Source organism: Protobothrops mucrosquamatus, unplaced genomic scaffold (genome assembly GCF_001527695.2).
Source record: "Protobothrops mucrosquamatus isolate PMUCROS unplaced genomic scaffold, P.Mucros_1.0 scaffold249, whole genome shotgun sequence".
Lineage (NCBI taxonomy): Eukaryota > Metazoa > Chordata > Lepidosauria > Squamata > Viperidae > Protobothrops > Protobothrops mucrosquamatus.
In genome coordinates this window covers 155,573-169,719 of record NW_015386597.1, presented here as the reverse complement: position 1 = coordinate 169,719, position 14,147 = coordinate 155,573, and the positions used below count along the sequence as shown (strand labels likewise).

Genomic DNA, 14,147 nt, shown 5'->3' with positions numbered 1-14,147 from the left:
TTTTGCTTTAGGCCTCTGCCGCCGTGTATAAAAAAAGGTTCAATCGATCAGTCAATTTCAACTTCTCGGGGAAAAAAAGAGATCTTGCAAAGTTGGAATTGATTGATTGAACTTTTTAGTCCCACCCAGTCTGCTGTTACCACCGCAGCCACGCCCACCCAATGGGCCACGCCCACCCAATGGGCCACACCCAGCCAATGGGCCACGCCCACCCGGCACTCGACGATGCATAAGTGGGTTTTGGGTTGCAGTTTGGGCACTCGGTCTCTAAAAGGTTCGCCATCACTGATATATTACCTCCATTCTACTCAAATGAGTACATGGGGCATTCCTAAAATTAAAAAATGCAATCCTAGAAGCTTAAATTAAAAAATAAATACAATCCTAGAAGATAAAGCTTAAATTAAATTTAACGCCTGATAAACACCATGAATATTGCACCAAGCACAACTCCTGAGAAAAATATTTCATAATCTGGGAGCAATGCAAGAAAAAGCCCTCTTTGACATGGCATGTAAGTGAACCTATCTTCAGTCCAGATAAGTGCATAACAGGATAAATGGCCCCTTAATAGTGACATCCTAAGCAAGTTGTTTAAAGCTCTAAAGGGTAATATGACACTTTAAATTGTGCCCAGTATGTGCAAGCAGTGCATGACTTTGTAATCTCTTTGTAACATGTAATCTCTGTATCTTGCAGAGTTAACAGTCTATTGCTGCATTGTGCACAAGTTCCAATTTCTGAACATTTTTCAAGGGCAATTTCAAATTTCCAGTAAACTAAACTGTTGCTAACTGTTGCTAAATCTTAAGAAAAGTTGCAGCTGGTGTGTATAAATACATTCCTTGTTATAGCTGCCCCATAGAATCTAGCTGCAAGTCTACTTTTTCAGGTGAAATGCAATCCCATCATACATTTCAGTCAGTACCCAAGTCCATTTTCTTATTGACCAAGAGCACTTCTACTGTCTTTGGCTTCAATTTCATATAGCCCCATAACTGAATTGATGCAACACTCAAAAGATATTGCTTCCATAGAGTTGAATAACAGGAAGCAGTACAGCTGGATGCTACCAGCATAATAATCTCACCCCATTCCAAATCTCTGAATTATTTCTCCCACCAGTTTTATGAATATATTAACACAACAAGGGCACTCGGGGGGACGCTATACATCAATAGCCAAAGTGTCACTTAGTTGTTCTTTAGCATCACAGGAAGGACTAGAACTGCTTTTAAATCATATCCTCAACAGACAACCTCACCAGGTGCTCTGGAAGGACACCATAATTAATGACATAAAAATATACCTCTTGAAGCTGCTTTGGTGTAACCTGCTGCCTGCACTGCTGTCATAGGTCGAGTAACACCGTCCTTAAAGAACAAATGAGGAAAATCGTGAGGGAAGCAAGTTCTTGCATCATCGCTATATAATGTCAGAATGAGTATTAAGTGTCAGAATGAGACAAATACATGAAACCGAACTGTATTGATACTTCAACACAGTAATTTCAGTTTGCGAATTTCAGTAACTTGTAGCATACAGGATTTTTAAAGTTAGTTGTTATACAGATAGCTATCAACTTGCAACCATTTGTTTAGTGACTGTTTGAAGTTACAACATCACTGAGAACAGTGACTTACGACTGCTTTTCACATTTACAACCATTGCAGCATCCTTGTGGTCACATGATCAAAATTCAAAAGCTTGGCAACTGGCAAGTACTTATAACATTTGCAGTTCTCTGAAGTCATGTGATCACCCTTTGCGCCCTTCTGCCCAGCAAAGTTAATGAAGAAGCCAGATTCACTTAACAACTATGTTATTAACAACTGCAGTGATCCACTTGACAACTGTGGCAAGAAAAATGGGGCAAAACTCAGTTAACTGTCTTGCCTAACAAAAGAAATTTTGGGCTTAATTGTGATCATAAGTAGAGGACTATCTATAGATTTTTTTAAATTATTTATTGTTCAATACTGTGCAATGAAATCATTAGTTTGATTCGAAGGGGCTATCCGCATACTTTTCATTTATCCCATTATTGTGAATCTACAGGAGTATTACAAAGTTCATAACCCATATTTTAAGGAAAATTTTATTTTTCAAATTTGCTGCTATAAATGGAAATATTCCTTTTAGGTAGGAAACTGGGTACCTAATGATGTATTCTCATTTTCACTTGTATCTCATTCCTTAAATTTAAAACCAGCTCTTCACTGTCATGACACGTACAATCTTAGATTCATTAACTGCAGTCTATGAATTAATTTTAGCAAAAATCATAACAGTATTACCTGCACAGCTGCTGTCATTGGTCTGCCCATTGATGAAGACAAGGTTGTCTTTGACTATCATGATGCAAGAAAATATTTTGATCAATCATCACTGCAAATTCTATTTCTAGAGGAATAAACAGGTCTGGAGCACAAAAATCACTATTCTAGCAGTGCAGGAGGCGAATATTGAAATATTTATAAAATTAAAACTGGTGCCAGAGAGCAGAATGGCATTTGGCCTTATATAAGAGGAATTGGTCCTGCTCAATTCATTTCCAATACCCATAAGCCACTGTCATAGAAAACTGCTTAAATTACTTTCTTTCATTTATTGCAACAAATTCAGCAGTTCTATTCTCTAGCTTTCAAGAGACATCACCCCTCAACTATGGAATTTTGCTTTTCCCTTTCAGGATTTTAGTCTTTCTTCTGAGTATTTAAAATATGAGAGCTACATAATTTCACAGGTTGACTGGGATCAGGAACTTTGCACTTAGTATGTCTTGTTGGTGAAAAAGCAGACACAAAGAAAGAAGAAAATCAGAAAAATATGCAGAGAATAACAACTTACCACATACCCTGTAGCTAAAGTCCGTGCACTTGATGTACCTGGAACTTTGGCCGTAAGCTTGTAAAAAGGAACTAAGTGTTAATTAAGCATTAAGAATTATTTTACAAGAACTAGAGTGCAGTAGTTTAAATATAATTACTATGTGTAATTAAAATGAAATTATATAATTATCTATATAAAATTACATTACCTCTGTCAATACTGTTTTAGCATCATCTTTGAAAAGCACAGAGTAGACTAAAAGTTGAAAAACATCCCATAAGGCAGTGGCAAACCACTGCTGTTCACTTGCCAAGGAAAGTGTATGAAAACATCCAAGAAGTTACTAGGACTCAGACTTGATTTAAAGAAGTCTTGACTTTGCTGTTTTGCATTTTTGGCACAAACTCTTAAAGAGAATTTGTTTTCTCCAAAGTGATATCAAGGATAAAATCTCCATATGTCTTGATTATTGAATAGGTAGGCAATGGAGAACCGATTGTAAAATTCCTCAAGACCTGTTTTTCTGGCATGGGGATCAAGAGGTAGTGAGCCCTGTAATGTGTTGGTTGAATGGTTTCCTCAGTTGCCATATGTTTCTTTACTCTGGGTCATTATTGTTATTTATTCTTTCATTTTTTTGTATTATGTGTTCTGTTAAGTCATCAGAATCACCCTAGGAAGATGGGTTGTCATTTAAATCTATTAAAATGAATATATATATATATTTAATCAACTATCAGCATTAATAAGCAAAGTGATGTATGTGCTCTGTAGATGTGCAATTATTCTGGAGATTGGATCTCCAAAATCTCCAGTTAAGTGAGCAGCTAGTAATATTTTTTATATTTTTAGAAAATTCTGTTCCAGATCCAGACCTGAGTTCTGTTGTTAATTAATATTGTTATTTCCTGGCTATGTGAAATGAACTAGTGGCCCTTTATCTGTTACTGTCAAGGTAAACTTTTATGCTCTTATATGATTTCCTCTGCTGACTTCATTTAATTGGCTAATTATTGCATGTATTTTATAATTCATCAGAATACACTATCTTTACATCCAGTCTGAAATACTAGAATAATTATCAGAACATGATACTATTGTAAGTTGCAGTACTGACATACAATATTTATCCATGTTTGTGCAGGTATGTGTTCATGTACATGTTTTAGAAAACTAAAAAACCCTGACAGAGGATTTTTTTAAAAAGCAGAAGCAAACAGCTACAGTATAAAAGAACAACATCATATATATTATTCCATTAAGTGTAAAGTAAGGAAGAACTGCTGTTTACCATAAGCAAGTACTCTAAACAAAGATGTGGAACTACACTAAAAATATTATAAAAGAACAGTAGCTCTTTACAAAACAGTAGAAGTTTTGTAAATGCTTATACAGATACTTTGTAATTTTTAACTTACTGGAGGCCTTCTACCATGGCTAGTTTTCACAGCCTGTTGAAAAGCTGGATCATTCTCTAAATCCTAGAAAAACACACAAAACTATGAATGTTGACTTTAAAATAGCTAAATAGTCAGCATGGGTATTTTTAAAAAATGTATTTATTAGTATACAAATATATTTATCTTGCATTTGTACATTTATATTAAAATGCATTATATTACTTATTCTACACATTTATGCTTGTATACAAATGACACTTCTTCACTTCCTCTTTACCGCTTCGAGTATTGAGGGAGACTATTATAATAGACTATTATTATATTACTACTACTATTCCTTAGCATAATAAAACTCATCTATGATATCCTATGGTATTCAAATAAATTTTAAAATAAATGTTTCGCCAAATTTACTATATTTTTGTATTTGTGCAAACCTGATTTAGTCAAATTTGGTTTCCTTTATCTCTTACCTTTAATTTTTTTTTATTCTTTTTCTGTGCTTTGATATTATAATGCAAAAAACCAGAACAATTGATAAATATATGGTATATTTTACCTCTGTATCAAAAGTAGGGTTATAATCATTATAACCAGAATAAAGGTCATCTTCATCTGCTTCGGGTGCCAGGTGGACATTTTTCATCATTTTAATCTATGAAACAAAAAAGGTGTCAAAATATTGACTTCCAGTTTTAGCTGTCAGTAAATATCTATCAGACCATGCAGTATTTCAATAAATTTGCTTGTAATTATAATAAATGATTTCACCATAAACTTAAATTTTTTTAAATACAAACAAGTTATCCCTGAAAATGACAACATGTCAAGAATGCTCCAGTCTAAAATTGTAAGATCACAGTTGAAGGCTGCAAACCAAGTGCTGCTCTTTTTCTCTTTCTCAGTACTCCTTCATACTTTCGCTCAAGACAAATTATCAACAAGGGCAGTTTTAAACATCTATTACACAATGCACGTTAACAAAAGAATAAGAGAAGCCAAGACACTGAGAGCCCAGTTTTAATTATGACGCAGCAGCAAAACAGCAAATGGTAAGAGAATGCAACTTTATGTCTATTCACTAAGAAGTCCCACTGACATAATCTGACTTTCTCCTAAGAAAACACATTTTATTTTTCAGTTCAATCTTGCCTGATTGTGGAAGACTGCCTAAACAGTTTTCTTAGCAAGTTTTTTTTCTTCCAGAAATGGTTTGCAATTGTCTACTTCCTAGGGCCAAGAGAAAGAGACTAGCCCAAGATCACCCTGGTGTCTTTATGCCTAAAGCAGACCACAACCCACAATCTCCCAGTTTCTAGCCTGATCCTTTAATCACTACAGCAAACTGGTGTATAAGACAGTAATCTTACAATACAATTCAGAAGCTAGTCTATTGAATTTAAAAGAACTTATTCCAAGTTTAGTGTCAAAAGTTTAAATCTCTGTGTGTGATCACAAACACACTAAGGCAGTAATTCTTGAAGGCATAATTCATTCTATTAATATTTCCACATGCTTCTCAGGAGCTGTTGTATCATTGCCCTATTAGTAATATTGAAACTCATTTTAAAAATAATTAAGAAGTTCATCTTAGCTCATAAAAATCTCACATTAACACCAGCACTGAAATGGACACCAGGGTGCCTGGATACTAACCCCAAATGCAAATCAAGCTGACTTTTCTGTCAGTCACTTGAGACCAAATTGTACGGGTGAATGTGTTCCCCCAATTGATGCAATAAGCCCTCTGAAATAGATCAGATATTGGTAACCACTGCCACAGAATTATACTACATAGCTTCCAAATAACTATGGCAGCCAGATCATCTTCAAAGGGATTTCCATGCAAAACACGTGGCAACAACCCCCCTTTGAGAGATCACCAGGGCAGGCAGGGAGAACAATTCTGCAAACTCCAGACAAGGCTGCAGTCAGTTTCTTAAAAGATACTTCTGGCCCTTTCTGTTCCCAAATTCATATCTAGCCACTATTCAATTCCCAGGATGCAGTACCTCATCCCAGATATGTTTCCTCTGACCACAAGAAGAAAAATGGGTTTTAGGAAGGAAGAATCTTTATTGTAATTTTTTGTGAGCTGTCCAGAGTCATTGGAAGTTCGACAGCGTACAAGTTTAATAAATAAAAAATAGAAAGTCCTTTCCTACTCAAAGCACAAGCCTAGCCGCCTCCAGCGATTCTCCAATCGTTTCCTTCTAGCAACAATCGGAGAGTTTTGATTTAATGCTCACCTGGCTGAGCCGTTCCAAGGACGAGAGCTCCAGCAGTGATGGAAATTATCAGAATCTGTAAAAATGCAGAAAAAAAGAGGCATGTTAATTGGCTGAAATCCTTTCTTAAAACAACCCTTAATAGCTAGAACCAGCATACTTGGGATTTTTCCGTATCCCGCTATCTCCCAGACAATCTTAGCTTCCCTCCCATTAGCGCGACTTTTTTCTTTGGCTCTCCCCAAACAAGGCCTCGGAGGAGAAAAGCGACCCTCGTTGTTTTGAAGTATAGGGCCTGAACTCTCAAGCCCACAATGCATCACTTCAGGTTGCTAAGGAACAAGAACGCTCCTTTAGAAGGAAGAAAATATCCGAGCATGCGTAATAGCTCCTAACGAAGTTCCCGCGGCTAGACGGTTATTGCAGCGTCCTGTTTGCCAGTGGTGAGCTGGAAGTCTGACAGTAGAGAGAGAAAAAAAAGAAAGTAAGGAGCATTTCAAAGGATAGCTAGTAAATATTGATTTACATTACTTTTCTCCAATTTTTTGTGTTCCAGATTTCACCAAGCCCCAGCCTTGGCTGGGAATACTATTATACTTCTATATATCTTGTAGTGCAAATATATTTGTGAATGGAATCTTGGCTGATTAAAAAAATTAAACAGTGTCAGACCTGGTTAGAAATTGGATGGGGGACAACCAGAAAATTCCAGGGCTGTTAATTAGTAAAAAAAATAATCAGAAAAGGCAATGGCAAATCATTTGCACGTTGTTGTTAAGGAAACTACATGGGCATCCTGATATGGTCATCCGAAGTCAAGTTCAACTTGAGAGAATCATTATTTTTTTTTTCTTTTTTTCATTTGTGCATCTTTCTATTGGCTTACTGAAAATGGGCAGTGTTTACAACGGGGAATGAAATTCTGCTAAAAGGATGGGTTTTTAAAAATTCCACAAGTATTATGTAAGATTAATAACTGAGGTCACATCTCTTAAACCACTAAAGACACATCTCTAAACCATTACTTAACTAGAAAGCAAATTGTGCAACTAACATGGCACAACTTGATGCTATTTAGTGGAATTTATTCTTTAAAAGCAGCTGTGTGGGATGGAATCAGATCCAAATCTATCTCCTTATATATCATTTGCTGAGTGGAACATTGCATGCCTGGCATACAAAGGGACAACTAGCCGAAAAGGTGTATTAAACAAATATCATTAGCTTTTACAAAATAATGCAAATGCTGATTATTGATATATTGAAAAAGTTTCTTCTTGAAATAATAGGAACAAATTTAAATAGAAAATCCACATTTCTATCAGTTAAACTAAATTTTCTAGTAGGAAAGGCTTAGTGAATTGTACCAATTTAGTGAGAGGCTACCAGACTGCACTTTAGGTAAATTATAGACAATATTTTACTGCTTCTGTAATCTTATAATCTTATTTAATTCAATGTATTTAATGTGATATACCAGTACTCATATGGGATATGGTTTCAAAATTAATGTTGTATAAAAACACATTTTAAAGGTGTTTTTAAAAGGCAAGGAAAATATACTTCAGTCACTGCTTTTTATTCAAGCATATTATCAAGATCACATTTGAAAAAAGTTCACAAAAAAGCAACACTACATTTTTAAAAATAATTTTTAATGGATCCTCATTTTGCAACGATTTAGGCACATGAAAAATGAAAAGGAAAGCAATATCACTTTGTATTATTCAGCATGCGGAGTTGGTTTATAAAGCTTTGTTGATGAAGGCCTATCAGTAGACAATCAGTGTAAATATTTGCTCATGATACCCTTTAGTGTCACTTTCTCCTTCTGTCTCATCAGTGGATTAAACATACTTGTCTGCATGATAAAACTTTCTCTAAACCAAGAAGAATCTGCCTACTAAGAGATGGCTGCTGCATGGATTCCTTCCCTTGGTTCCCTTGGAAGGTGACAGCCTTTCATTATCTTTTATTTGCAGGATCCTCTAAGGCTCTTTCATTTTTCTAGATTTCTTTCCTACATGGAAAATGCTCATATTTATTTTCTATGATAATTATAATAGAAATAGACTTGCTACAATATTTTAATTTTAATACTATTTACAATCTTGTGCACAAAGAAGTATGGTGTTAAATATTTTTGCCAGCAGTAAATCACAGTCAATTTAATGTGACTTTTGCTCCAATAGGCATATATAACAATAACTATTTACTTGGATTGGTTTTATTAACAGGACTACTTATTTAAACTTTGAAGTAAGATGATTAAAAGTGGATAGTAGGCTATGCTTTTCTAAATCCCACATAAAAGTTACATAATCATACGGTTGTAGATTGGTGGTTTTTTTATCTAGTAAATTAAAACTTCCTCTAAGATTTAAAAATAAAATGATACATTTCTAATATTTTGACAATCTAAAAATGGAAATTGCAGCTCATATTCCAATCAAGATCAAATTAAATTAAATGCATTGAAGTCTGTATATTACTAATAACCAACATTTTAATTGTTCAGCATTAGAATTTGTTTTTTTTACATTTGATGCATCTCAGGCTTTAATGTATTTTTTCAAATTATACCATCCGCACATCCAATCTTAAACTCTTGCTAATTATATCAGCATGATCTTTAACGCCTTTGCTTTTCCCATGGCTCTCTTTCAACATCATTTTGCCTGAAGCGGTCTTGTAACTCCAGAACATAAAGCAAACTTTAAATAATGGCAATTAAATTCATATTGTTGCCAAATAAAAGTTAGCAATCTCTTTCCACAAAGCACGCAAACATGAAATACAAAAATATGGGTATACTGATTTATATGGCAGGAGTTTAAATAAAGAGGATGGTGTTGGAAGCATTGTAGAGTCCCTTCACATCCTGTTCTTATGACTTGGCACCTCCATCACTGACATTCTGAGCAAGAGAAATGGGCACCTTTTTGGAACTTAGTTTTGGTATGAGGATCGGACCCTCAAGGTCTGATTCTGTCCCCAGTGACTCCCAGAGAAAGGGAAAGACAAGCGGCAGGGGGTGGACATTGACTCTGTTGGTTCCACGACTCCCATGGCAGCGAGGAGACGGAGAAAGTGCGCGAGTGGGCTTTCTCATCTTTTGTCTCTAGGCAAGCGCTGGACCACGCGGAAAACAAGAGCAAAAGAAATTTCTCCACCTTGAGACCTTCAGCTCCGTTGACTTCAACTCCCTTAATTCCCAGGCACTAGTGGGTCGGGGATTATGGGGACTGGTCCTAGCACATGTGGAGAGGACCAGACCGGGGGCATGTGCTAAACCCTAAAGCAAAGAATAAGGTTGGGATCCCTGGTTTTTCCGAAGAGGAAGGCATATGAAGGGGGAGGGAAGATGGAGGGAGAAGAACTACAGTCGGAAATGGGGTGGCTTCTAGACTCTGTCGCTCTTCGCAGATTTACCACCGGAACGGGTCGGAAGGAAAGAAAATAGGAATAAGTGACATGATCCGAAGGCGTCTCCCCGTATCGACTCTATCTTAATAATTGTGGGAACGTGTTGGGTAACCCCCTCGGAGTCGCGGGTTGGAGCAGTTGTTTGGGACACGCGGGCAGCCAATAGGAACCATCCTTTTCTGGCAACCAATGGAAGTGACCGTAACATCCCAGAAGTGGGGGTGGGGAGGACGCGTTCCCTTTTAAACGGGAGGTGGCCCTGGTGGCCCAGAGGGTGTCCTCTTTGCTAAGCCTGCTTCCTCTGCGGAAGGTTCTGCGTTTCTCCACCACCATGAATCCTACCCAGAAGGGGCGAATTGTGATTGTTGGCAGGTAAATCCTTCGATGAACTTGAGTTGCTCCTGCTTGCTGTGCCCAGAGAGAAGAGGTAGGACAGTTAAAACAGAAGGGGCTCAGAAGGGGCTCGACGTTTCCCAGCCCCCACGCCCAAAGGGGCCAGGTTGATGTATTTTTAGGTACACAATCTAGCAGCCATGAGAAAGCCCCAGTAGCACAACTTCCATCAGTACTTGTTGCAGTTTATCCCACGTTGGATCCCTTTACTATTACTTGGCAGGTTATCATGGAACAAAAGTTTGTTCCAGGAAAAGGAACTATCCTTTTCCTCCTGTTCCCTCTGTCAGATGGAACATAAAATAAAAGTATTTTATTAGCCATATCATTTCAAAAGTTCCATAAATGACAGAAAAATACAATTCGTGAGAAGCTAATTTGCAATGCAAGCGTCAAGTTATTATTTTGGGGAAGTTAATGTAGAAATAAGTCCATCTTTGGCCTTCTGTAGCTTGTAAAATGACTCCCAGGGGATATAATTTTCTTTTTTTCTTTTTCTGGATTGCATCGAGTTAAAAAAGTGACAACAACTTTGTAGCTGAAATTAATTCTATTTTATATAAACAATTATGGGATAAAATTAATTTAGATTGTGTATTATAGATGCTTCTAAAGTACTTTTCCATTGAACAATATCTTAAGATACTGTTGTATTTCATTTTATTGCTGATTTTCCCACCCTATTTATGATTCAACCTCAGCCCTTCAAATAAAAGGGTATGAACAGTGGTTTCCACAATGGCTTCCCAGACTGCAGATTTTAGAGGTTTTTGGAGCATGTTTATTTTAGATTGTCACATGGTCTTTGGTTCAAATAGCAGTTAAAGTCTACATGAAGTCATGCCTCATTCACCAATGGTATGTAGAGTCAAGTCAGGTTTTGCCTAGTTTGCCACAAAGTTTGTCAGCATCTGAGACGATTCAGTGATCAAGGAGCAAAGCTCAGTCACCAGCCTTTTTCTGCATTTAAAATGTTGATTAGCTACCATGATACAGCACTGCAGCATTTGCCTATGATATATGATTAGAAATATGTGAGTGCACGTTTAGGGAGGAGATAGGTCTTAATTTTGAATGTTCTGGAATAAAACAGTGAAGAGCATGCCACTGTTTTTAATTAAGCTGTAGATAGAATTGTCTGTCCTTCTAACCTGAAGTTTAGAACTTAAAAACATTAACATCATAGCAAAGTTTGGGCTACCGAACTAGAGCTGGAAAAGATGCTAGCAAAGAGACCCAAAACATTTTCTTTGCTCTTATCTAGTGAACAAATGAAGGCCGAGTATGATAAACCTAATAAAACATGTAATGATTATTTTATGTAACATATATAACTGAATATTTAATTGGGACTTCAGTAAGTTGGGTTATAATCCAGCATCAAATGGATTTGGTTGAATTATATCAAAATGTGTTACGATTGCCAATTCCATCTCTTTCAATTATCCTTATAATTTTTTTCTAATTTAGAATCCATGTATTGCAATATCTTATTTTCCAGCATATTTAGCAGTGATTACATTTACTTCGGCATTTTTGTTCTCTTTACATCTGTAGATGTCCCACATATGATAGAATAACAGAATAACAGAGTTGGAAGGGACCTTGACGGCCCTCTAGTCCAATTCCATACTCAAGCAGGAGACCCTATACCACTTCAGATAATAGGTTGTCCAGTCTCTTCTTAAAAACTTCCAGTGATGGAGTGCCCACAACTTCTGAAGGCAAGCTATTCCACTGATTAATTGTTCTAACTGTTAGAAAATTTCTCCTTATTTCTAGGTTGGTTCTCCTTGATTAGACTTAGAATAACAGAGTTGGAAGGGACCTTGTAGGTCATCTGATCCAGCCTCCTGATCTGACAGACCCTATACCAGTGGTGGCGAACCTATGGCACACGTGCCAGAGGTGGCAGTCAGAGCCCTCTCTGTGGGCACACATGCCGTTGCCCCAGCCTCGCCTCCCCCGTGACCCCCTCCTCACCAGCAGCCCCCCTGGAGGAGACTCGCCCCCGAGCGTGGCCCACGCGAAGCAGCACAGCCAAGGACATGGCAGCCAGGCAGCGTAGACAAGACTCTGCTCTCAGGCCCCATCGTGCACAGTTGATGCTGTGGGGAGCAGGCAGAGGGCGTGGCCGCCATGGCGCTGCTTGGCTGCCTGGGCGATCTGCAGCGGGTCCTGGAGGTGGTAAGTGGCCCTGCGGGCAGGCGGGCCAAGGGATGGGGTGGGGGCGGAGCAGGGGCAGGGCAGGAGGTAGAATGGGGGCAGGACCAGTTTTTGGGCACTTGGTCTCTAAAAGGTTCGCCATCACTGCCCTATACTATTTCTGACAAGTGGCTCTGTTTGAAAGCATCCATTGATGAAGCACCCACAACTTCTGAAGGCAAGCTGTTCCATTGGTTGATTGTTCTCACTGTCAGAAAATTTCTCCTTATTTCTAGATTAAATCTCTCCTTGATCAGTTTCAAGTCTGTCAAGATCCATCTGGATCTTGAGCCTATCATCTAAAAGACACAGCTTTCATTGCAACATTGTCATTCTGTTAAAAGCAGCAAATGCCTGTGGCCAGTTTTTTGTTTGTTTGTTCTTATTGCTGAGGTTAAAAACTGAGCAATGAATGAAAATGATTGTTTAATGAAAAGTCTAATGAAAAGAAGGACTGGGGTGACATGATAGCAGGGTTCCAATATTTGAAGGGCTGTGACAAAGAAGAGGGGGTCAGCCTCTTCTCCAAAGCACCTGAAGGCAGGACAAGAAGCAACGGATGGAAACTAATCAAAGAGAGAAGCAACCTAGAACTAAGAAGAAATTTCCTGACAGAACAGTTAATCAGTGGAACAACCTGCCTCCAGAAGTTGTGAATGCTCCGACACTGGAAATTTTTAAGAAGAGACTGGACAACCATTTGTCTGAAGTGGTATAGGGTTTCCTATCTGAGCAGAGGGTTGGACTAGAAGACCTCCAAGGTCCCTTCCAACTCTATTATTGTTATTGTTATTATTATTTTGGGTGGGATCCCAGCTTCAGAAACTGAAAACAGAAAAACTAGAATACAGAATAAAATAGTACTAGCAAAAAAAATTAAAATACTGTGGCTTGTTAGCCCAGAACTTTGCTATCCATTAAGCTGTTCACAACCAACACCATCAACACCACCAATCTTCTCATCTTCATCTTCTATAATTTGCCATAATGGTTATTTTCAATGGCTGATAAAGAACAGAGAGGGGTTGTCTGTTTTTGTTTTAAATGATTCATACGCTATACTCACTTATTTTGTATCCATTCGTATGGCAATTGTTGCATTCATTTAATGACAATGCTTTTATTTATGAAAGAATTAACAAAAATCTGATGGAGATTGTTAGTCCTGACATCACCTGAGATTCATGAAAGAGTATTCATGATAACAGGAAACTTGGTGGCAATGAGTGAGACACTGGTTAAAAAAGAATGAAAAACATTAACTCCATGATAATGTGACGTATAAAATGCTGCTAGATTTCAATAACTTTATAATGTGGGAAATAAAAGATTGAAAAATTGACTGAGAACATCTAAATAACAAAATGGGAGGACTTCCGGCTGTGACGTCATCGTGGAGCGGGTGAAGGAATAGATCTCTGTTCCTAAATCCCGGGAAATCTTCGCTAAGAGCCCAGAAAGGGTTTTGCCGATCCCGGAGAGATTGGTAAACTAAAGAGGAAGCTTCAGAGAAGCCGGGTGGAACGCAAACACCCGAGCAAACCGGAGCTGCACTCTTAAAATTGGCGGAGAAGAAGCCGGTCTTTAAGGCCGGCCTGGAGCGATGGCGGCAGTCTGAGAGGGAAGCGAAAAGTGGAACTGACAGCTTCGTACGGGAGACGAG

The 14,147-nt window shown here is 37.8% G+C and overlaps 2 protein-coding genes across 2 annotated transcripts in view; one reads left to right on the top strand and one right to left on the bottom strand.

The window, feature by feature from the left end:
- IFT88 (intraflagellar transport 88) overlaps nucleotides 1-6,775 on the bottom strand; it is a 34,332-nt gene extending 27,557 nt beyond the window's left edge. Inside the window, exons 1-7 of the mRNA XM_015814402.1 lie at nucleotides 6,621-6,775; nucleotides 6,482-6,536; nucleotides 4,792-4,887; nucleotides 4,251-4,313; nucleotides 2,851-2,907; nucleotides 2,298-2,351; nucleotides 1,310-1,373 (exon numbers count right to left, since the gene is read on the bottom strand). Coding sequence (XP_015669888.1) covers nucleotides 1,310-1,373; nucleotides 2,298-2,351; nucleotides 2,851-2,907; nucleotides 4,251-4,313; nucleotides 4,792-4,881 — 328 coding nt within the window. The 5' untranslated portion in view covers nucleotides 4,882-4,887; nucleotides 6,482-6,536; nucleotides 6,621-6,775. The remainder of the gene's footprint in view (nucleotides 1-1,309; nucleotides 1,374-2,297; nucleotides 2,352-2,850; nucleotides 2,908-4,250; nucleotides 4,314-4,791; nucleotides 4,888-6,481; nucleotides 6,537-6,620) is intronic.
- Nucleotides 6,776-10,198: 3,423 nt separating this feature from the next.
- The window catches only part of CRYL1 (crystallin lambda 1), a 36,839-nt gene continuing 32,890 nt past the window's right edge, over nucleotides 10,199-14,147 (top strand). The window contains exon 1 of the mRNA XM_015814415.1: nucleotides 10,199-10,258. Within this exon, the coding sequence (XP_015669901.1) occupies nucleotides 10,218-10,258 (41 nt within the window). The 5' untranslated portion in view covers nucleotides 10,199-10,217. The remainder of the gene's footprint in view (nucleotides 10,259-14,147) is intronic.